General features: G+C 36.5%; 1 protein-coding gene across 1 annotated transcript in view; it reads right to left on the reverse strand.

Annotated features, from left to right (window-relative positions):
* The window catches only part of C6 (complement C6), a 116,067-nt gene extending 91,244 nt beyond the window's left edge, over positions 1-24,823 (reverse strand). The window contains exon 1 of the mRNA XM_023216569.1: positions 24,531-24,823. Within this exon, the coding sequence (XP_023072337.1) occupies positions 24,531-24,537 (7 nt within the window). The 5' untranslated portion in view covers positions 24,538-24,823. The remainder of the gene's footprint in view (positions 1-24,530) is intronic.
* Positions 24,824-25,849: the final 1,026 nt, after the last annotated feature.

Here is a 25,849-nt window from a genome sequence, read left to right on the forward strand (position 1 = left end):
ATTTTAGCTTTTATGGTTGCTTTTGCTAGGAAGTTTGGTAGTACTAATAAGTATTCCGTCAGAATCAGAAGTCAAACAAGGTTATTTTTTAAAAAGTAGCTATGCATTGTTTCTGATTAGTAAAGTTGTGTGTGTTTTCTTAGAAATTTGGAAACACAGAAAAGTAAAAAAAAAAAAAAAATTTAAATCATTCACGATCTTTTTTGCTTCATTATCCTCACTTGATTAATTCCTAATTATTTTTCTATTTTCAGTCTCGATTAACTTCCTCGGAGTCAAATCAACTCTCATATTAATTAGATGCTATTTACAGCACCTTATTTTTTGTTCTTTCTTCTCATATTTTGTTGCCATGTTTCTTTTTGTGTTTATTTGATTTGCATTTATATCTCTCATTACATTATTAGTTTTACTGTGGCAAGGACCATGTCTACTCTTTCTGTAAACCCAGTATCTATTACAGCCTAAAAAAATAGCAGATATTTTATAGTTATAGAATCTGCTGCACTACCATTATTTCTGCTTTGTATGCATATCTTTTCAACTAATATTCTATTATGTATATAATTTTCATGTGTATTGCTATATTTTCTATATTTAAAAATTAATGACAACATATTATAAACATTTATTCATATAAAGTTTTGTTTCTAATATCAGCTCAGTCACCAATTATTTGATCTTGGAAATTTTAATTAACATTTTTAGCAGTCAGTTTTCTTATCTGTAAAATAGGGAAATGATAACTGCTGTAACTACTCATTCAGGTCTTTTTCAAAAGTAAATGAGACCACTGATCTTCATGGATCTTGTGGCATAAAAACTATTGGATAGGAAGTGGTTAAACAATAATGACTTAAACTATTGTTACCATTGTTTCTTGATGGATAGTCTACAGAAAGTGTAAGTGGGCTATATGATGTAAAATTCATGTTCACTTTAGAATTCTAAGGCATAATTTTTTTTCACTATAGATGGAGAAGCTCTTCACATATAGAATATTTACATGATGGCAAAAGGAAGACTGTCAGGAGCAATTGTGTAAGAAAACAAAATAAAGCTAAAACAATATGCAACTATTCTCATTACAGCAAAGTAGGCAATAAGCTTTTTGTAGAGCACTTTGGAAGGAGGCAGACACATTTGTAGACATGTAATAAGCACTCAGTTGCTACAAGTAAGTGCATGAGCAAAAAAAAGTTGCAGTTATTAATAAGAGCTGATAATTTAAAAAGCTATCCTATCTTAGAAAATTTGAAAGAAGAACACTGAGACAAACAGCAAAATCCAGATGAGACCTGATCATTTGCTCTAGCCACATTAAATTATTGGCAAGCTATATGAGAACTCCATCTGTCTCTATATTTACAGTTTATTTATTTCTTTCATAAAAATTTTATTATTTTCTTTTGATCATAATAAATATATGACAGCATTAGTAGTACCAAATATTGCTGAAATGATTTCCACAAATATTTCTGTTTCCATAATAAATCTGTGATATTAAAATAAAAACCTTCAAATATTGCTATATAAGATACCTAGATGGGTGAACTTTGTTTAACCATAGTCAAGGTTTTGGTAGCCAGAATTTATAAAACAAGTTATATAATATTACCTACAGAATTCTTTGCCACAGGGATCATTCTTTCCAGGTGGATCTCACATTACTACTTTTGAAGGAGAAAAGTAGAAAGCACTACATAATTGCAGTGTATCAATATCGATAACTTCCAGGTGAAGTAAATTCATTGTAAAAATAATAGAAATTCCACTTTTCAATAATGTTCAGGGGAAAATTCTAGAATTTTCCAATGTGGGATACTTTGCTTGGAAAATGTTGCATAACTTAGTGAACGGAAATCATTTTGTCAGATACTTTGGCAATAAATATATTTCCCACATGCTTGGTCTTGTAAATCCTATCTGGCAAAGTAGCCATTTAATCAACAGAGTAAGAAAATAGAGATTTAATCTAGAAAGCAACTGAACTAGCACTGAGTGTAGAAGCTGCACAAAAATGGAAATATCATTGCTCTGTAGTTTCTCCAATTTTATAAATGATTATTAACGAGTAATGAATCAATTGCCTAGTTCCTCTGTACAATTTGGGAAAACAGAAGAGCAGAAAATCTTCTGCCTTGAGAGTGCTGTACTATGGTGATTACAAGGGAACACAATTAGTGATGTTCACTAATAACTTGTTAAATCAAATCAGCTTTATAATCATGAAAAACTAAGAAAGTTATGAGGAGCCAATAAGGCCAAGGTGAGAAAATATGAAGGCACATTTGTAAATGTGAATTGTTCAGAACATGAGGTAGATAATTTATTGTTATCTGTTCCTATAATAATTCCTTACTTATGAGACTTTATTAATTTAGAGTTTGAGATGATTTGGAATCTTGGCTGAGATTTGTCCTTCTATTCACTATGAAAATGAGATTTGGAAAGCAAGTTAGTAGCCAAACAATGAGGTTAATATTTTTGAAAGTCCAAGTCCTACATTCTTATTCTTTGTTAATAAATAATAAATGGCATTATTGCCTTTTTTTTTTAACCCAGAAGAGGAGAATATGGGGCAAGTCTATTCACACCAGAAGCAAAAGTAATAAAACCCTTAGACCACTGGAGAAAAGAGGAAGAGAACAGACAAAGGGTTCAAGAAGTGATGGACAAGAGGTGAGACATGAGCAGTGATGTGCTGACAAATGATTAACAATTGCAGCATTTGATAATTTTTATGGTGTAATATCTCGCATCATGAATAAAATTTCAAGTTACCAGTCTGATGTCATTGAATGTAGAATTAGAAAGATAAAATATACACAAAAGACCTGAAGGGCATAAATATTAGTAAAAAATAGTAAAAATGTACTAAAATTATTAGAATATGGTGAATTAGAGTTTTTATTACCTTTGTTTTTAATATAATTAATTTAAATGTAGGTTCATATAATTTAATTTAAAAAAAATGTATGTGTTTAACAACAGGCTAACAACATTCCTAAAAATCTAAAAGTCAACTTCTTTGAACTTTTATTGATACATAATGTTTGTACATACCTATGTGGTAAATGTAACATTTTTTTACATGCATAGCATGTGTAATTATCAATTCAGGGTATTTTGGATATTCATCATCTAGTGCATTTATACTTTCTTTTCCTCTTTTTTTTTTTTCTTGGAGACAGATTCTTGCTCTGTCACCCAGGCTGGAGTACAAATGACGTGATCTTGGCTCACTGCACTCCTGTCACCCAGGTTGAAGTGATTCTTCCGCCTCAGCCTCCCCAAGAGCTGAGATTACAGGCCCGTACCACCACACCCAGCTAATTTTTGCAGTTTTAGTAGAGATGGGATTTTGCCATGTTGGCCAGCCTGGTCTCGAACTCCTGACCTCAGGTGATTCACCTGCCTCGGCCTCCTAAATTGCTGAGGTTACAGGCATGAGTCACCATGTCTGGCTGAGCATTTATCATTTCTATGTGTTGGGAACATTTCAAGTCATCTCCTCTAGCTATTCTGAAATACACAATATATTGTTGTTAACTATAGTCACCCTACTCTGCTATCAAACATTAGAACTTATTCTATCTAACTGTGTATTTATACCCATTTTCCTCATCCCCCACCCCTCAAACCACCACCACATCCTTCTGAGCCTCTATTAGCTATCATTATTTTATATCTCTCTGTAAGTTCAATGATTTTTAGCTCCCACATATTAGCAAGTTTTATTGTTCTGTGTTTTGATAATATCTTCCTCTCACTTCTGGGTGTTGGACTCCCTGAAGCGAATCTTTCAGGTCTGGTTTAGTGACGATAAATTCCCTCAGTGTTTGCTTGTCTAGGAAAGGCTTTATTTCTCTTTCATTTATGAAAGGTAACTTTGCTGGATATAGTGTCCTTGTCTGGCAATTTTTCTTTCATAACTTTGTATATATCATCCTATTCTCTCCTGGCATATAGAGTTTCTGTTGAGGAATCTGCTGTTAGTCTGCAGGGTTCTCTTATATGTGACTAGACACTTTTCTCTTGATGTTTTTAGAATTCTTTTTTTTCTTTGACTTTTGACAGTTTGACAACAATGTGTTAGGGAGAATCTTTGAGTTTCCTGTATCTGGATTTCTAAATCCCTTTCTAGACTTGAGAAGGTTTCTAGCTATTATTTTGTTAAGTAAGTTTTCTAGGCCATGGGTCTTCATTGGTCAGAGTGCATTGTTAGTGGAAGCTCTGGTGAGATTTTGCTGGGAACAAGGACATCTGTCCAGTCTTGTTGCCCCATAGGTGCTAGTGGTGGGCCAAGAGTGCCTGTTCTTGGACCCCTGAGCAGTGTACACAGCCACTGCTGTTAGCAGGTTTAGGCAGGCCAATTATTGAGCCTCCAGGTGGCTTGCCTGGGTGCCAGTAGGAGCAGCTGTGGATCAAGCAGATGGGTGAGTCCTTGGGCCCCTGAGCAGCATGCATAGTGTGGGCCATGGCAGTAAGGTGGTGGGATAACTCTTGAACTTTCAGGCAGCATTCCCTGGTATTAATGGTGGTTGTGATGGACTGAGTGGGTCATTCCCCATTCCCCCAGGTGGCACATGTGGATGCTGATGTTGGTGGTGGCGGCAGGCTGGTCTGACCCATCTTCAGGCCCCTGGGAAGACTGCACAGATACCAGCAGTGGTGGACAGGGTGAGGCGATCCTCAGGCTTTCAGACAACATGCTTGAGTGCCAGTAGCAGATTTTCTGGGCTTGTGGTTAGGGCCTCTGGTGGTGCCCACATGTGCCCAGAGTGATCGATGGGGTGGAGTGATACCCCAGGTCCCATAGTGGCATTCTTGCATCCTAGATGGGGAATACCAGGTGAGGTGGGCTTCTCTTAGGTCCCCTCTCCGTAGAGTGCATGAGTGTAAGGTGTAGTGGGCACAGTAGGGCAGTCCTTGGGTCTCCAGATTGTGTGTTTGGATGACAGGCATTATTGGGGTATTATTAGAGCCCCTGATGCTATGTGTGTGCACCTGGGGGAACTTACAGGGCAAGACAACTCCCCAGGCCCCTGGGGAGCGTGCTCACGGGAGTGATGGTGGTGCCAGGCCGGGTGTGCCAGTTCTGAGGCCCCCAGTGGCACACACAGGTACAGGCTGTGGTGGGCAAAGTAGGGCAATTCTCAGGACCTGGTTGGCATGTCCCAGCAGCAGCAGCAGCAGCAGCAGGCTATCCTAAGCATGTATGCAAGTGTGTGGCAACCTTGCTGCAGGAGGTGGGGTGGGGTTCTGCCAGTGGTAGCCAATCTAGGCAGGTGGCTCTCAGGTTCTGTGGAGCTCATACAGCTCTCTGGCAGTGATAACAGCAATGGTAGTAGGTGGGAAGAGTGTAACAATAGCATTTTATGAGCTTATATAAGCTGGCTCTAGCATACCCCTGGATCTTGGCTTCATTCTCTACCAGGGTTGAGCCTCTGGGAGATAGTAAACCATATCCAAATAAATTTGGAGGAATCAAAAATTATTGTGCATTGAACTGTGATTCCCTGGACATAGACTGAAGAGTTTACAGGTCTTGCAGAGAAACCATGAATTCAGAATGGCACCACAAGCAACATGGTTGCAGAGCAAGAAAGCAGCAATGTTGGAGGAAGTGAATGGATATGGGGTAATATTTCAAATTTCATAAAGCCTACATGTGGTTTCCACAAGGTCAGTGTTCTAGTGGGGTGACAAAAAATTGTGAGAAAATTCATGTAACAGAAGAGACCTTAACTAGATGCTATGATGGGAAACATGGGTTTCAAAGTGGATGTTACTACATATAAAGCTTCAAAAGACTAGATAGCAAGACTGGTTCAAGATGGATACTATTTGAGGATGCTTAGTACTTAGGTACTAGAACACTCACAATAGCCGCCAGCATAGTGTGAAATGACAGCCGGTGGACCAGTGTCCCCAACACACCTCTCCCATGAGTATTTGGATGAATCTTGAAAAGGAGAAGGTAAAATAAAAAAACCTATAGCAAGACAAAAATAGTCCCAATAGGGAGTTTGAGTTCATTAAATAGTTACCTCGAATAATATTAATTGAAAAGTTTAAGACTTGTTTCCTCATTAATTGGGATAGGAACAGGAAGGAAATAAAAACTTGGAGAAAACAAGGTTACATTTTTTGGCGTATGATATGGTTTGGCTGTGTCCTCCCACCCAAAATCTCAGCTTGAATTGTAATCACCATAATCCCCATGTGTCAAGGGTGGGACCAGGGGTAGAGGTAATTGCCTCATGGGGGTAGTTTCTCCCATCGTGTTCTCGTGATAGTGAATGGGTCTCACGAGATCTGATCATTTATAAGCATCTGGCATTTTCCCTGCTTGTACTCACTCCATCCTGCAGCCCTGTGAAGAAGGTGCCTGCCTCTCCTTTGCCTTCTGCCATGATTGTAAGTTTCCTGAGGCCTCCCCAGCAATGTGGAACTGTGAGTCAATTAAACCTCTTTCCTTTATAAATTACCCAGTCTTGGGCAGTTCTTTATAGCAGTATGAAAACGGACTAAACAGGGTACATCTGAGTTCTAGCAAAAGTTACATTTTAGGGTACATCTGAGTTTCAATTTCTCTGTAGTTAGCACACACTTATAAGGATAATGTTTTCTTAATTAAGAAATTGTTTTCAAAAATCTTTACATAAATTATGTTTCATTTCAAAATAAATTTCTAACCAAAATTTTTCTTTCAATTCTCTCATGTTTGCAACAACCTTAGAAATATCACATTTATGCTTTCCTGTCACCTCCAGAATGGTACGTCAACAGATGAGTGGATTAAAAAAAAAAAAAAAAAAATATATATATATATATATACACTCAATGGAATGCTATTGAACCTTAAAAAAAGAAGGAAATTCTATCATTTACAACATAAATGGAACTGAAGATTGTGCTAAATGAAATAAGCCAAGTACAGTAAAACAAATTCTGTGTGGTTTAACTTACAAAAGGTCTCTAAAACATTGGAACTTGTAGAAGCAGAGAGCAGAATGATGGTTGCAGAGGCTGGGGATGGGAGGAGGAATGGGAAGATAATGGATAAAGGATACAACATCTCAGAGGGGAGACATTTTCTTTTCTTTTGAGTTCTATTGCACAGCTTGGTGAATATAGTTAGTGTGAATATAGGATAGTGTACATTTCAAAATTGCAAAGAGACAAGGTTTTGAATGTTCTCATCACAAAAAAAGTTAAGTATTTGAGATGATGACATGTCAACTAGATTGATTAACTAGGTTGATTTAATTATTCCACATTGTATTCATAAATCATAACATCACTTTAGCTTCACACATTTATATCATTATAAATTATCAATTAAACATTTTTACTGTGTGATTCTTATGTTGACACTCATATCTCAGGATTTGTGAGCACATTGTTTTCTCTTATTTTGTGCCATTACAGGCATTGCAAATAACTGTTCCCTTAGTGATTCATTATGTTAAAAAATTTTATTCTAGGCCTTTTAAGCTTGTGTAGTGCTTCATAAAAATACATTAGGCTTTTTGAGCAGAATTTCTTGACTCTAGCTGCTTTACACATTGTTTTAAAGTTCTTTTTGATTTATAAAGTTTCTTTGGGAACAATGAGACTAGTTACTAAACTAGACATGACTGTTATTACTTAGTATATCCTTCCTAGAGTGTGGATGTAGCAATAGCTGTAGGTGGTCCATCATATCCCCTTAGCTCTCACTTCTACACACCACAGCCTACTTAATGAAATCTCTGCTACTCTCTGCCTGAGGGCTTTTTAATAGCCTTGGGAAACTCTTAGCATATGTAAAAGACAACCTAGAAATAACAGAGAGTTAATGATGCTACAGTAGCACTCAACCTTGGACAGTTGGGGAGTTGGTAGAAAAATACTCCCACTTTCTCTTTCCTCATTTGGAGTAACTCTGAGATGTGTTCTACATTGTCTTCTAAATGTGTAATTAAGTCTCATTTGCCTACACTAAAAACCAAGGTCATAACACACAATATTGGCTTCATTTCTTTCCCAGTCTTATAACCTTCCATTCCATACCATTGTTTCTTGGATCACCATCCATGTAAACTACATTTATCTCTTTGACTCAGGACCTGCTTTTGAGAAAACATAATCTAATATTAAAAGGGAGTCACAACTATAGAGAAAGATACTTTTGAACTTAATGTATGAAAAATAAACAGTTTTATAATAAAGATGCAAAAGCAATGTTATAAATATGAATGTTCTAAACCAAATAACTTATTATAAGTTCTTCTCTTCTTTTTATTACATTTTCTTTCTTTTGAAACAATAATAACAGCAGCAAAATCTAAAATTTTTATGGTGTTTAGTAAGTGCCAGGACATGCTCTAAATATTTTACACATAAAATTTTGTTAATTCTTACAACATCTTTGTGGTTGATAGGTGTATCATAATGGTAGGCATACAGAGAAAAAGTGATAAGTTGAATTTCATGTCCAGGATCATAACTCACAAATGGTAAAGACTGGGTCTAACTCAAGCAGTGAGATTTCAAAGCCCATACTAATAAATACCATGCTATGTAGCTTCTATGCAACCTAATCTGTAACTATTGCTTCAATAACTACCTGCACAGACATGGCTTCCAAATTTATAATTCTAATCTATGCCTTGTCTATGACCTCCAGAACTGGACAACCACTGTCCCCATTGGAAATTGTTGTTAGATGTCTCCAGGGGGAGAGCACTTCAAAGCCAATGTATTAAAAGTCAAACACATTTTTTTTTCTTTAAATGTGATTCCCTTCTACATACTAAACTTTAGTTAATATCACAAAATTCAATGAGTGAATATAAAAAGGGTTCAGGATATCACTTGATCTTCTTGATTTTCTGAGAGTTTTAAATCATGGATGAGTTATGAATTAGCAATGAATTTTTCTAAATGCTTTCTCTGCATCTAATGATCTAATGAAATGATTGTATGGTTCTCATTTTTTCAGTTAAAATGGTGAATCATGTTGATTGATTTTTTTAAGTTCACACTCCTAGGATTTATTGCACTTGGTCGTGGTTTATTTTCCTTTTTGTGTTTTGCTGAATTCTATTTGTTAACATTTTTTATAATTATTTTTGTGTCTATTTTCATTAGTGGTCTGTGATTTTCTTTTATTGCAGTATCTTTTCTCATGCTAGTATCACAGTAATGTTGATCACATAAAATAAGTTGTGAAGTTTTGCCACCTTCCCTACTTTTCTGAAAGAGTTTATGTAACATTGGCATTTTTTCTCCCTTAAAAATTTAATGGCCATGCGTGGTGGCTTACGCCTGTAATCCCAGCACTTTGGGAGGCCGAGATGGACAGATCACCTGAGGTCAGGAGTTTGAGACTAGCCTAACTAACATGGTGAAACCCCATCTCTATGAAAATACAAAATTAGCTGGGCATGGTGGCAGACGTCTGTGATCCCAGCTACTCGGGAGGCTGAGGCAGGAGAATCGCTTGAACTCGTGAGGCAGAGTTTGCAGTGAACTGAGATAGCACCATTGCACTCCAGCCTGGGCAACAAGAGTGAAATTCCGTCTCAAAAAGACAAAAAATATTTAATAAGATTCACTAGTAAAGCCATCTGGGCCCTGAGATTTTTTTCCTGTGGGTAAGTTTTTAGTTAAGATTTCAATTTCTGTACCTTGATTTGCAAAGTGGCTTTCAAAAAAATCACAATCAGTTATTGAGTTCTATCAAATGCTTTTCCTTCATCAGTTGAGGTAATCATATTATTGTCTTTTTATTGTATTAATATAGGACATTACGTTGATTTTTTTGAATCTTGAAATTTAAAACTCGGAAACCTGGAGTAAACCCAGGTTAGTTGTCATGTATTATCTTTTTAAATTACTGAAAATCCTTGTTTAATGATATTTTGTTTAGGAGTTTTGATATTTACTCATGAGAGATGTTGGCCTATGACTTTCCTTTTCTTAAAGTAATGCCATTTTAGTTTGGATGTCACAATTATTTTGGCCTCCTAAAATCAGTAGGAAATTATCCCTCTGAAGAAGGTTTCCTTCCCTTTAGGTTTCCTTCCCTGCAGGAAGGCATTTAGAGTAGAGGTAGATCATCTTAATACCCTCGAAGGTAAAGATGAGTCAAAGAATTAGTCTTTGACAAGGTTAAACTTGACTCCTATGACGTTTACCAGGGCCTCCTTGTCGGCAAGCCATGAACTCCAAATTTTAGTCCCAGTCTAAAACTCTGCTACTCTGTCAGGCTCTTGGTGCTACGTTTTTCTTGGATTCCATGCCTCTTGGCTTCTTTGCTGTTAGATCTCTCAGTTTCTAGTCCATTGCTTGTAAATCAACAGATCCTCCAGATTTAAAGCTAGGCCAAAGGCTGGGCTCATTTCTGCACTCTGCTTCTCTCTAGGATCTTGGTCTTTCACATCCTCACTGATGCCTTCACACAGATGTTTTTGAAATTGCATCCAATTATTCTAATTATTCTTAGTGGGAGTGCTGATCTGATAAAAGTTTCTCTGCCATATGTGCAGGCAAAGAGTGTACAAAGTAATCTTCAGGTGCAAAAAACATTAGTCATACTGCTTAAAGCAGTATTAGCTGCATCAGTGTGACAGCTCAGTCATAGGTGACTCATTGGACCAGGCTGCATCTAACTAAGAATTTTTGAAAAAGCCTGGAGACACTGTGGAGCCCGTAAACCAGTCCTGAGCAGTCTAACTCTCGGTTGTTTCTTTGTGAGAAAAAGACATTCTTATGTGTTTATACTATTGTAGTTGGATGATTACTCCCAGCAGCTAAACGCAATTCCTATTTGATTCAGAAGAGGACAAGACAAACAAACTTATTTGATGAGGACAAAAATGATGACTATATGCTTGAGCTTGAAAAGGAAAATTTGGGGTAAATAAGAGCAATACTTCTTTACCTCTGGGAAGTAATTCAGTAAAAAAATTTACCTCTAGAAGTAACACAATAAATTTATATGGTTATGAAACCAGATTCAGAAAGAGTTAATTCCATGCAATAATGACAGATATCAGTTAAGTATTAATAATAAAAATTTTGGTTAGATATTATACTCTGATCATTACTTAGATTAAATGTGAGAAAACCTGTCTTTCCATTTGTGCCTACATGCCATATAAAGTACTAGGCTGACTGTGCACAGTATTAGGCCTAGATTATGCTATGTTTATGCTGATTCTACCTCTCTAAATAAGCCAATTCAAGGAAGTCCTAGCCAGAGCAATCAGGCAAAGGGAAAATAAATAAATAAATAAATAAATAAATAAATAAATAAATAAATAAATGGCATCCAAATGGGAAAAGAAGAAGTCAAACTATCTCTCCTCAGTGACAATATGATTCTATACCTAGAAAACCCTAACAACTCCTCCAAAAGTCTCCTGGAATGACGTCAGTAAAATTTTAGGGTACAAAACCAATGTACAAAAATAAATAAATTAGTATACATTAATAATGTTCAAGCTGAGAACCAAATCAAGAATGCAATCTAATTTACAATAGCCACAAAAAAAGTAAAAATAAAATAAAATATTTAGAAATAGATCTAACCAATTTGGGTGGATCACGAGGTCAAGAGATCGAGACCATCCTGGCTAACACAGTGAAACCCCGTCTCTGCTAAAAATACAAAAAATTAGCCAGGCATGGTGGCAGGCGCCTGTAGTCCCAGCTACTCGGAAGGCTGAGGCAGGAGAATGGCATGAACCCAGGAGGTGGAGCTTGCAGTGAGCTGAGATCACCCATTGCACTCCAGCCTGAGCAACAGAGTGAGAATCTGTTCAAAAAAAAAAAAAAAAGAAAAGAAATATATCGAAATATATCTAAGCAAGAAAGTTAAAGATTTCTACAAAAAAATCTTGTACAAGTGAAAACAAAATATTGCTGAAAGAAATCAAAGACACAAAGACACAAATTCAATAAATGACACTGAGATAGCTGGCTAGCATATGCAGAATAATGAAACTGGACGTGTATCTTTCACAATATACAAAAATTAACCCGTTAGATTAAAATTTTAAATGTAACAACTCAAACTATGAGAATCCTAGAAAAAAACCTAGGAAACACCATTCTGGACATCAGCCTTGGGAAATAATTTATGATTAAAACCTCAAAAACAATTGCAACAGAAACAAAAATTGACAAGTGGGACTTAATTAAACTAAAGAACTCCTGCACAGCAAAAGAAACTATCAACAGAGTAACCAGATAATCTACAGAATAGGAGTAAATATTTGCAAACTATGCATCTGACAAAGGTGTAATATCCAGAATCCATTATGAACTTAAACAATTGAAGGAGCAAAGAACAAATAACCTCATTAAGAAATGGGCAAAACATGAACAGACACTTCTCAAAAGAAGACATGCAAGTGGTCAACAAACTTATGAAAAAATGTTCCACATCACTAATGATCAGACAAATTCAAATCAAAACCACAGTGAGATACCATCTCACACCAGTCAAAATGGCTACTATTAAAAACTCAAAAACCAATAGATGCTGGAGAAGCTGTGGAGAAAATGGATGCTTATACACTACTGGTGGGAATGTAAGTAGTTCAGCCACAGTGGAAAGCAGTTTGGAGATTTCTCAAAGAACTCAAAACCGAACTACCATTTGACCCAGCAATTCCATTACTGGGTATATAGACAAAGAAGATAAATCATTCCACTAAAAAGACACATGTACTCACATGTTTATTGAAGTGTTATTTACAATAGCAAAGATATGGAATGAATCTAGGTGGTAATCAATGGTGGATTGGTATATATACACTGTGGAACACTATATAGTTATAAAAAAGAAAGAAATCATGTCCTTTTCAGTAACATAGATACAGCTAGAAGTCATTATTCTAAGAAGTTTAATGCAGAAATAGAAAACTAAATACTGCATATTCTTACTTCTAAGTGGTAGCTAATCACTGAGTACTTACATAAAGATGGAAACAATAGACACTGGGGGACTACTAGAAGGGAGAGCGAGGTAGCAGGACAAGGGTTGAAAGACTAACTGTTGGTACCATGCTCAGTACTTGGGCGATGGGATCAATTGTACCCCTTAGCATCACTCAATGTACCCAGGTAAAAAAACTGCACATGCATTCCCTGAATCTGAAATACAAGTTGAAATTACTTAAAAAAAAAAAAAGTCAATTCAAGTTTTTAAAAACATAACAATAATACTTGAGTATTTCTTTTATTTTTTCCCAATAGTTAAAATAATGAAAATTCAAATGCTTGTAAATACTGAAAATGATAGTAGAACTATTATATTTGTATTTGCTCTTATAGATATCCAACGGCTACTTTACTTTGATGTAGTAAATCAACTTTAATTTTAAAGCTCTAATTTTGAGAGCCACAGAGGAGACTTTCTTTCATCCACAATCTTTCTGCTATAACCTCCAGCAAAGCATTAGATAAATTAGTGTTAGGGATTAGCTAGATGTATTTTGAATATTGGCTAAATTGTTTTCATAGCTCAATCTATCATACCTTTGGCTTTATTTGAGCTCTCCCTTGCTGATGAGCTGAAATTTTACATGTGAGTGCAAAGTGTATTTTATCTGAAAGCCAGGAGTCAGAACTGAGTAAAGCCATGGATATTGATTATTCCTCATTAACGCTGACTTCTTAAAGCAAATAGGTTCATTTCAGATCCAATCCATGCTACGGATAGAATGCTGACTTACAGGAGTACTCATAAGAAAACTGACAAAAATGTGTTTCAAAGAGTCATGTTTAAAAAAAAAAGAAAGAAGAAGAAAAAACATGGATGGACAGCTTTTAATAAATAATATACTACTCTCTTAAATGGAGATAATTATATGCTCCAAATTCTTTAGGTGGGTTTAGATTTGGACTTTTTCAGCTGCATGCACAGAGTTAATTCTTTCTCACCTTGTGGTCAACAGCTGTTAACCAGGGACAAATTATCCATAGTTAATGGTATCAGGGGAATTTAATATGTGGCTCTGGATTTTCCAGCATCATGCCCTATTTAACAGACTAGACTATACATTCCAGAATAGAAAATTCCACCTCCACTCTCACCCTAGGCTTGAGGAGAAACCTGAAGTTATGTTACCCAATAGTGGCACCAAACTCTGAGGGAATTTGCATATGTAACATAACCTTGTGGGTCTCAGCTTTCCATCCTTTAAAATTACCTCCATGGATTGGATGATTTCTAAGGATGTTTTTTAGAGCTGTTGTCTATCTGTGGTCCTAAAATTAATAATTCCACTCCACAAATATCCTTTAAACACTTAATTTGTACCTAGTTATATTTTAGACCCTGAGATGAAAAAGCAAAAGTTATTGTCTCTATCTTCTCTGTCCCATTCATATTGGGCCTAGTCAATGGAATGTGAACTGACCTGAAGTACATCATACCTGAGCAGGATTTAAATGTCCTGGCAGAGTTTGATTTGGCTTCTTGCATTCCTGTTATCCACTATACACACTATACAAAGTGGCCCCAAGAGTCACTGGCCCTCTAGCTGGACCCCAGAATGAGATCACATAGAGTATACCCAAGACTGAGCCCAAATGACCCCAGGTGAGCCCAGGTAAGCCACAGCAAACCTTCAGACTTGTGAGCAAGGAACAAATATTTGCTGATGTAAGCCACTGAGATTGTGTAGTTGTTTCTTGCTACCTCAGAAGCTAACATAATAGCTTATTATTTAGTAGGAAAGAGATGTTATCTTCCCAGAAATAATTTTAGTGTAATGTGAAAAGATTCTATGTTTAAAGCCTTTCAATATCTTAATTTGGTATAAAGAAAATAATTTGACACATTATTTTATTTAATTGTCAATCATTTGATCAGGCTGTTTTCTCTACTTTATATCTGAAGACCTTGAGGCTCAGAGAGGATTTATTACTGGCCACAAATCAACCATCTTGAATGGGGAGAACCATGATCAAATCTAGAACCTCTGAGTTTTGAATTGAAACTTTAGGTCCATCTTTTATATTGTTCTCCTGTCTCTGGCATAAGTATTTTAGTTATTATGTATTGAATCAGGTTTACATGCAAGTTCTTAAATAAATTGATGGTAGCTGATTCAGGCCAAAAGGAACTTATTTAAGAAAAGGATGAGTAGTCCAAATAAGCAACAGGCAGGCTGAAAAACCTGGATAGGGGCAGCCTGAAATTGTACCCCAAATCATCCCAGAACCATGCTTTTTTTTTTTTTTTCTACCAAGTACTAGATGCAACAGGTTGGATTACTGGCACCACTGGCACTAGACATTGAATGCTATTGCTGTTATTAGTGTGGCAGGCATATTGTCCTTGAAAACTTGATCTTGTTGCCAACAACCCTGTTGTCATGACCAAAGAGAATTCTTCTTGATATCCAAGATGAGCTTGGGAAATAAAGGGGCTGTAAATGCATGAAACTCAAGGAGAGAGGCAAGAAGCTAAATCCATATCCTAAGTAAACCTTATGGCAAAGGATTTTACAGCGTGGCTGTCTTTTCTAGATTCCTGGGCCACATGTGTGTGCACAGATTTGTTAAGGTAATATGCAAATTCATATACCTAAGTATACAATTGCCCTAGTTTACAGCCTTGATAAAAGTTTTTTGGCTTCAAGAAAAGGAAGAAAATCCCAAGTGGAGCCTGGGAGTCTCCCAGAGTGAAGAAAACAGAGTTGGGACTGAAGGACGTACAGCCAACTAGAGTTCACAGGGCAGGGTAACAAAAAGGAGAGAGCTAAACAGAGAGAGATTTATGAGATAAAAATTTGATGACGGCCCTTCTCCAGCCTTCGGGTGACTATCAGTCATCTCACAGGTGTGAGGAAACCACCCGAGGCCCAGCAAAGAACCACCCAAGAGGTTGGATTACAGGTGCAAACCACAGAGCTCAGACAAGGTTGGGGATGCTTATATTCCCACCAGCCAGAAAGGAAAAACCCCATGTATAACATAAACGAAGAAAAGTACACCAAGTGACTTCATAATCAAATGCTTAAAACAATTATATGTCACTCTTAACATATAATTAGATTTCAATTCAAGCCCATGCTGCCTTCCCCTCTTCAAAAATATTTGAAGAGGTTTATTCTGAGCCAAATATGACTGAAATATGACTGACCATGGCCTGGAACACAGCCTCAAGAATTTGTTAGAACATGTGCCTGAGGTGGTTGAGTTACAGCTTGGTTTTATGCATTTTAGGGAGACAAAAGTTACAGGCAAAGACATAAATCAATAAATGTGAGATACATATTGGTTCAGCCCACTCATATGCCAAAGGTGGAGTCAAAGATTTTCTGACTGGCAATTAGTTGAAAAAGTTAAGATAAGGGGGCCTGTGGAAACCAAGGTTCTTGTTATGTAAATGAAGCCTCCAGGTAGCAAGCTTCAGAAAGAATAGATGGTAAATGTCCCTTATTAGAACTTAAAAGGTATCAAACTCTTAAATTTCCCCTGAATCAGGAAAAGACCTGGAAAGGGAAGGAGACTCTCTGCAGAAGGTAAAATTCTCCCAAAAAAGATGGCTTTGCAGGGCCATTTCAAAATATATCAAAGAACTACATTTGGGGGTAAAATACTTTTCTTCAGGACCTGCTATCTGTCATAAGATGCTATGTCAAAATCAGGTTGGAGTTGGGTATCTTACTGCTACAAAGAGTCTGTCTTGTATGTCTAATGGTCTCTATTTTAATGTTAGTGCTGGTCAGTTACGCCTCAACTCCAAAGGGAGGGGATATAATAGGCATATCTGACCTCCCCTCCTAACATGGCCTGAACTAATTGTTCTTTGAGATCATCTTGGCCAAGGTGGGGCCATCCATACAGACTGGTGGAAGGCTAAGAATTTAATTTTTGGCTTACATCTTATTTCTGGAATCCCTACCAGCCAAATGAAGTTAACATATTTCTTTGAATACACAATGCTCATGCTTTCCAATGCTTTAGGGATGTCTATTTAGTTAAAATAGGGCCAAGTCTGAAAGTCAATCACAGAATATTTGCAAACCACCTTTAAATGATCTCTCCCAGGAATCACTGCTCTACAGTGTGTAGGGTCCAATGGCTGAAAAACCATTGTTTTATTTAGCTTGTTTTTAGGTTATTTTGGCTTGTCCTTGTTACACCTTCTTGATCCAGAGTGAAACGCAATTGTACCGATAATTTGTGCTATTGTTTATATCAACATCAACAATAAAGTAAATGCTTTTTAAAAATATGGCATTTTATTGTTATTTCTCCAAAGCTGTAATTAAATTGATAGTGCTTCCTAAAGGTGTTTTTGAGTTATAAAAAATACATTGTATGCAACAGTGAAAAAATATATTGATAATTATGCCCAAAAGGCAATGTGTAATTTAGGATTTTATAACATTCCAAGTTCTCAAAGTATATAGATCCCAACCTTAAAAGTTGCAAATATGGGCAAATTTCACACAGTTGGCCTTATGTATTAATAGTACATATTTCTAGGAATGATTTATGTATAGAAGTAAGTCCCTGACTGCAATATACATAGGCAACAAGTATTACATAGAAAAGAAAAAATAGTTTTGGCTGGGCATGGTGGCTCATGCCTGTAATCCCAGCACTTTGGGAGGCCGAAGTGGGTGGATCACGAGGTCAGGAGATCCAGACCATCCTGGATAACACAGTGAAATCCCATCTCTACTAAAAATACAAAAAATTAAATTAGCTGGTGTGGTGGTGGACGCCTGTAGTCCCAGCTACTTGGGAGGCTGAGGCACGAGAATGGCATGAACCTGGGAGGCGGAGCTTGCAGTGAGCCAAGATCGTGCCACTGCACTCCAGCCTGAGCAACAGAGCAAGACTCTGTCGAAAGAAAGAAAAGAAAAAGAAGGAAGGAAGGAAGGAAGGAAGGAAGGAAGGAAGGAAGGAAGGAAGGAAGGAAGGAAAGAAAAAGAAGAAAGAAAGAAAGAAAGAAAGAAAGAAAGAAAGAAAGAAAGAAAGAAAGAAAGAAAGAGGGAAAGGGAAAGGGAAAGGGAAAGGGAAAGGAAAGGAAAGGAAAGGAAGAAAATAAAGAATAGTTTTATAATTTTTGTCTTCTCCTTAGCTAGTAAAATAGAGTTTCTACAGAAGTACCTACATCTATAGCCTCCATTTCTTAGGTTTAATTAAAATATTACTTATAGATTATATCACCAGCCTCATTATATAGCTACCAAGTGGAGAGTGAAGAGAACCTTGATAACTCTGTTTGCAGAAACTTCACAATTATTCTAATTATTATCTGATAGATCAGAGATTACTGCTGTGTGTTTCAGCTCAATGTAAAGGTTAAGAAATTCCCTATAGCAAGGAAATCATAATACAGTGTTGGAATAGACTTTAATCAATTTGACAACATTTTATCTTTATAATTTTTTAACTGAAGAACAGTTGCAATCCAGAAAGCAAGATTTACAGGAAGCAAACAGTGACTAGTCCTGCAAGAGTTTATGTGACTTCGGCCACTATGGATCTCAGTGAAAGCATTTGTCTCCTAGATAATTTTGCAAATGAGTAGGCAGGTATAGAGGGATTGTGTCACTTTAAATTTTGCAAGAAATGGTGAAGACCCGGTGTATAATGCACAGGTGTTCATGTCCCATTCCCGGTCGTCCACATCAACTTCCCAGAGAATAAATGCTTTGAGGGGCCAACTAGAAATTATCTTTAAAAAAGGGTAAGAGTCTTGGCCAGGTATGGTGGCTCATCCCTGTAATTCCAGCACTTTGGGAGGCTGAGGTGGGCAGATCACTTGAGGTCAGGAGTTCAAGATCAGCCTGACCAATATGGTGAAACCCTGTCTCTACTAAAAATACAAAAATTAGCCAGGCATGGTGGTGAGTGCCTGTAATCCCAGCTACTCGGGAGACTGAGGCATAAGAATTGCTTGAACCTGCGAGGCAGAGGCTGCAGTGAACCGAGATTGTGCCACTGCACTCCAGCCTGGGAGACAGAGTGAGATTCCATTAAAAAAAAAAAAAAAAGTGATAAGAGTCTTAACATGGTTCCACAGGATCCATTTTCATTCTTTCATATTCTTGGTAGAAGGGAAATCTGACTCTTTGGGCTGCAAGTAACGGAGACAAGGGCTTATTAGTAGGAAATGTATATAGCAGTACAACTGTGTCTTCTGGAATCAATGACAGTCATGAAGCCAAGCCTTGGGAAGGGACTTTAATCAAGAAATGGGAAACTGTGAAGCCTGAGCACATCTACACTTCTCTCTGCGTACCGTATGCATTCTTGTACCTGCCCTGATTAGCTTTTGCTGTATGCAGTCTATGAATGGAAGACAATGTTTCACAACTGAATTTATGTGCTATGGATCTGTCAAAAGTAAAAACAAATTGGCAGTTCCAATTCTTAATTCCCAGAGAAGGGAATATGAGTGTCCAGCTTGGTCAGAAGTTGACCTGTGGTCCAATGAGGAGATTATATTACTGTAAAAAGTCTACCTTTATAGTTCAGCCTCTACAGAGGGAGTAGTTCCCAGGTAAGGCAAAATCATTGTGAAAAGATGTTTAAGCATCTGTGAGTGGATATGTGCTAACGGGAAGGAAGTAGGGGGTTACATTCCCAACTTTTGAAAAGTTTACTTTTTATGACTTAAAAAATGACAACAACAAAGAAAAAACCCACCAGGCATGGTCCTCACAAGCAAAAATTAAATTGCTTTAATTTCTATCATCATAAGGTTGCTGTGCAGTGAGAGCAAATGTCCTGTTGATGTAATTTGGGGTTAAGAGTCTCAGATTCTACAGGCATCAGGCTGGACTGCACCACCCAGACTGCTAAGCTTCCCTTAACGCCACCTTTTCAGTTACTGAAATCAGAGGGCCCCACTGCTGAGGGAATTTTGTGCTTTGATGTCAACTAATCTTTGTATCACACAGGGATTTCTCAATGTTGGATTTAAGTTCTCTGGCATAAAGCTTGCCTGGTTTTATGTTACGATATCCTGCCTCTAATGACCTCAATAACATTACCAACTGCATCATATTCCAAACCAACCTTCTTTTTTCTGGAACATCTGTACCTTATGAGCAGACTGAGTCTCTTATTAGAGAAGTTGAAGGCCGGTCAGCTCCTTGATAAAAGGGAACACATTTTATAAATGGGTAAAGGAACAATTGCTTCACGGTGCAATATCAGTGGGAAGTTCCTAAACCCAATTCCCATCCCCAAGTCCAATGGGGTGTTTTGTTTTCTGAATGAGGTAGGCTTTCTGCAATTTGGATGAGGCTTTTATCTTTATTTACACTAAAAATGCTACAGAGAGTACTTCCAACTCTTTTATTTATTTATTTATTTATTTATTTATTTATTATTTTTCAACTTTTATTTTAGGTTCAGGGACTACATGTTCAGGTTTGTTACATTGGCAATTTGCATTTCACTGGGGTTTGGTGTGCAGATGATTTTGTCACCCAGGTAGTAAGCATAGGTAGTTTTTTGACCTTTACACTCCTCCCACTCTCCTCGCTCAAGTAGGCTCTGGTGCCTATTGTTCCCATCTTTGTGTCCACGTGTAACCAATGTTTAGCTCCCACTTATAAATGAAAACATGCAGTATTTGGTTTTCTGTTCCAGCATTAATTCACTTAGGTTAATGACCTCCAGCTGCATTCATGTTGTGGGCAAGGACATTATTTCATCTTTTTAATGGCTGCATAGCTTTCCGTGGTGCATATGTACCACATTTCTTTATTCAGTCCACTGTTAATGAGCATCTAGACAGATTCCATGTATTGGTATTGTGAATAGTGCTGTGATGAACATATGAGTACATGTATCTTTCTGGTAGAATGATTTATATTTTTTTGGGGTACACACCGAGCAGTAGGACTGCTGGGTTGAATGGTTATTGCACTTGATGAATACAGTGTTTGGGAGTAGACTTCAGGCTTCTTTAGGTTTAAGGAAGGGTTACCACTATGAAAATAGAAGCTATCAGAATGGAAAGCCAGAAACAACTATATCACATCTACTCACCTACCTGCTTTTGTGGGCACATACTCTGCCCTCCCTGTTGTTAACAGTCTATTCTCCCATCTAAGGCTGACATATATACTATCTCCTAGCCCCCTCATGCTGAATTAGGAAGATTCTACCCACATATTTCCCTTTTTATTTTTTTGGCTAGTTATCCAATTTTCTTGCTTTTCTGGATTGTCCCCATGTACGTGTATGTATTTGATATGATTTACTTGAAAGAAGCTTAACAACTATCAGCACAAATTTTTTAAATAAAATTTAAAATTTCACATAGAAAAAAATCTTTTTACATAATTAACTCATTTTTTTCTACCAAATCATAAAACTTTACTTTTTATGACTTTAAAACAGCAACAACAAAGAAAAATCCCACCAGGCATGGTCCTCACAAGCAAAAATTAAATTGTTTTAATTTCTCTCATTATTCTACAATAACGTAGTCTTGGTATTATCCAAACGTCGGTTTAAAATTCTTGTTAATGTATTATGAGGAAAGATAAAACACATCTGAAAGTCATTATTATTGCTTTGCTATACAGATCTAAAGACCCAAAGATGACTTTTGAAGTCAAATTTTATAAACTTCTTTATTCTATATGAAGTGAAGAAGGATTCTGACACTTATTCATTCTTTTTTTGGCTGAAGTCTCTATACTGTAGTAATTCCATGATTTTGTTTAATGATTTTATTAGCTAAAATATGAGACAACCACATTGAATGAAAATTAGAAGGTTATATATTAATAGAAAAAGTTTCAAACTGGAAGGCCGACCCACCCTTTTCTAAATGTCAGGCCTTGGAACCCAGTCCTTTAAGTGTTTTGATGCTGTTTGGGTGCAAAAAAATATTTTTGAAAGCTCTCAAATAATTTACTTATATTGAACAGGTCTTAGAGGGAAAGACCTGTTGAATGAAAGTAACCATATCTATACGTGTTGTATTAGCGATTCTCATGCTGCTATGAAGAAATACCTGAGACTGGGTAATTTATAAAGAAAAGAGGTTTAACTAAATCACAGTATCACAGAGCTAGGGAAACCTTAGGAAACTTACTATCATGGCGGAAAGCACCTCCTCACAGGGTGGCAGGAAAGAGAATGAGTGCAAGCAGGGGAAATGCCAGACACTTATAAAAGCATGAGATCTCATGAGATTCACTTATTATCACGAGAACAGCATTGGGAAACTACCCCATTATCCAGTTACCTTTATCTGGTCCCACCCTTGACATGTGGGGATTATGAGGATTACAATTCAAGGTGAGATTTGGGTGGGGACACAGAGCCAAACCATACCACACATACATATACAGTGAGACCAACTAACATGCTTATGGGTTTTAAGTTCACTGATAATGAACTGGACTCTGGGTCACTATCACAGCTGAGAAGTTTCATTTTAAAAGCTTTAAAAAAGAGAATGTAATAAATTGGTGTTGCCTTTAGGGGATCTTGCTCTAATGTACTTGAAAGCATTTACTTATTCAAATTCAAAATGATTAAATCAAATGTTTAATGAAATTATAAAAAAGATATAAATCTAACCTTAGTTCTTCTTAATGGAGAAGCTAAGAGTAAAAATAACTGGCAAAGTGTGAACTAAACACGTGGCTTATTTTACTTTGCATTCCTTGGTGAATGCATATGGGTTTCTAGAATCTCTTGTATTTTATTCCATTGTTAATATAAGCAATGATGTCCAGGCTCTTGGCAATGTTAATATCAATTTTAAATTCTATTTTTCAGGTCAGGTCCAATGCCATTAAAAACTGCATAGTTGTTCCAATTTTGAGCCCTTAAAATTACAAAAAATAATCTTTTGTTTTCTGAGATAATAGCACTATTTTCCTCCAACAAGATTTAAACTGTTTTCAGCACATTACCACCTTACAAAAACCCAATAAACTCCTTGGCACAAATACTGCAAATTTAAATTACCAATTGCTTACAAGTGGTCCTTAACTCTAATTTTAGGAAGAGAAGGTTTCTGTTTCCTAATTAGTTCACATTATTGGCCTGAGGCTGCACTTAAAAAGAATAAAATTATCCATTATGTTTTCCTAATATCTCCCATATGTCGTACCTATTAAGAATAGGGACACCATCAGCTTTCAATAGGGGTGCTATTGGCATTATGATGTGCCAATTCTTCCTTAAACCAGAATGTCTCATAGAAATTGAGGCTTATTTGATATGTCTGGTCTGAACCCACTAAAAGCCTGGGGCTGTCCCCACACATTTCCAAATGGCCTGTAGAGAACAAACCACTCCCAGCTGGAAATCTAAACACCTCTGAGGAGAAAGAACTATTTTATTCAATGTATCTGCTTATTATCCAGTTATGGATAATGATTTCTAGGTTATTCATGAGTTGCAGTCAAAGCTTCCTATAGTTTAATTTTTTTCCTCAAAAGTAATTCAGATGAATATTTTGCTTTTCGTCCACTACAAGGCTATTATAAGGTATAAAACACAAGCTGATTATTTTTTAAATTTTCATTTGCCTAGGCAAATGAAGTAGTAACTTGAACATACACATACACACCACAAATACACACACCCCACAAGCACACACACACACGACACACACACATACGCCAGCTTTGTGACTCAGTTACATAACTTTCTTCAGAAAAAGGACATATTGCAAATATTGGAGGCATAGAATTTCAAACACATTATATCAAGACTTGTAATTAGTGCTTTCAGATCCCTTCTCTTCAGTAAATCCAGAATTGTTCAATAAAAACAAACAAACAAATAAACCCCCCTAAAACAAACAAACAAAATGCTGCAACTGCTGGCGCGGTGGCTCATGCCTGTAATCCCAGCACTTTGGGAGACTGAGGCGGGTGGATCACCTGAGATCAGGAGTTCGAGATCAGCCTGACCAACATGGAGAAACCCCATCTATACAAAAAAACACACACACAGAAATTAGCTGGGCATGGTGGCGCATGCCTGTAAATTCCACCTACTCAGGAGGCTGAGGCAGGAGAATCACTTGAACCTGGGAGGTGGAGGTTGTGGTAAGCTGAGATGGCACCGTTGCACTCCAGCCTGGGCAACAAGAGAAAAACTCCATCTCAAAACAAGCAAACAAACAAGCAAACTGCAACTTCTCTAGTCTTAAACACACCAGTCCTACAGATGGATACTGTGAGTAAGGAGAAACAGCATGAATGAAAATGAAACCATGAACAAGTTAGATTTGACAAAATTACACTTCAATTAGTAATGACAAGATACTATACAAAGGTTTGTTTTCCAAATGTGAAATCTCCATTGACTTCACAAAGACATTGTCACACAGCAATCACATATCGTAAAAAGTATCATCACAAATGTACCCAAAACCATATTCTGTAAAACTGAACTACTGCCTTTGTAAACTTTCATCTGGAAATCTTTTAACCAGCCATTTCAAGAAGCACCAACCTCATATGCATGTCCACCAATTAAAAAAAAAAAGACGAAAACAGTAGAAAACTTACTATGCATCTATGACTTGAAGAAATACCAGCAGATACTTCATCACATCAAAATCCAAGTCCAGAGTAACTAGTTTCATATTTCTTATTATGAGCTCTCAGCAGGAATCTTATTATATGCTGAAATATTTAAGCTAGAAACATTTCTCTTTAAAAGTATTTCAATTTTTAAAACTCAGTTTCAGAATAAAATTCAATGAATGTTATGTTGAAGACATACAAAATTAAGAGAGATGAGTATATTTTAGGGAGAAACTCCTATGTATTCTAAAACGGATTGAGAATCTCAACATTTTAGTTCCTTTTTTAAAAGAAATTGCAATGGAGACTCAATGCAAATCCAGACACAACTGTGCTATTCTGTTTTATCTTCCTACCCACATCTCCTGCTTATTTTTATCTTTTAGAACTTTTTCACACAAATTAAACATTGCAAAAACTTTCTATTTCAATTTTTAAAAATCACAAATTCAGAGAGTTTGGGGTTGCATTTCAAATATTTAAAATCAATCTTACAATTAAAATTTTCAAATAAAAACAGTAGTTTAAAACTTATTTAATTGTCACTTATCAATCCAAAATTATTATTATCTTTCACTTCATTTTTAGTGAGATTGATTTTCTTTTTTGAGTAGCAATGTCACTACATCAGAATGTGGTGATTTTTTTCTGCATTCAAAATACTTTCAAATTCTATGTTTTTGACAGGTTTTTAGAAAACACAAAAAATTAATTAAAAAATTCTATTGAATAAAATATACTGAATTATATAATAAGCAAGACACATTCCTTTGGAGGATAAACTGCTGGCAAAAAAAAAAAAAAAAAAAAAAAAATCACTGCTGGCAAAAAAAAAAAAAAAAAAAATCCTGTGTATATATAAGTGAGCAAGAAAATTCTTTCTCTTTTTTCTTTTTTCATCTTTTTCTTTCTTTTTCTGTCTCTTTCCCTTCTTTTCTTCCTTCTTTCCTTTCTTCTTTACTCTCAAAATACACTTTTCCTAAAGTATGTTCCACAAACCTGGAATTGAGAATTAAGATGGGCAGGGAGGAGAGGGAAAATGAACAGATAAAATAAAGAGGGATGAAACCATAGCAAACAATTTGTAAAGGCTACAGTCACACTCCAAGATGGTAGACACTGCTTGAAGTAATTTAAAATGCAGCAAGAGCTCAGATTTTTATTGTGGTATGAAGATCTAGGAGGAATTTAACACCTGAAACCATTGTGCCTTTTCATTGCACGTGCTGCTTCCTCCTTCCTGCCTCCACAGAAAGGACTTTTTATTTCACTATTTCTTCCTCTTTGAGGTCCTCTAGGTG

This window comes from Piliocolobus tephrosceles, chromosome 4, assembly GCF_002776525.5.
Source record: "Piliocolobus tephrosceles isolate RC106 chromosome 4, ASM277652v3, whole genome shotgun sequence".
NCBI lineage: Eukaryota > Metazoa > Chordata > Mammalia > Primates > Cercopithecidae > Piliocolobus > Piliocolobus tephrosceles.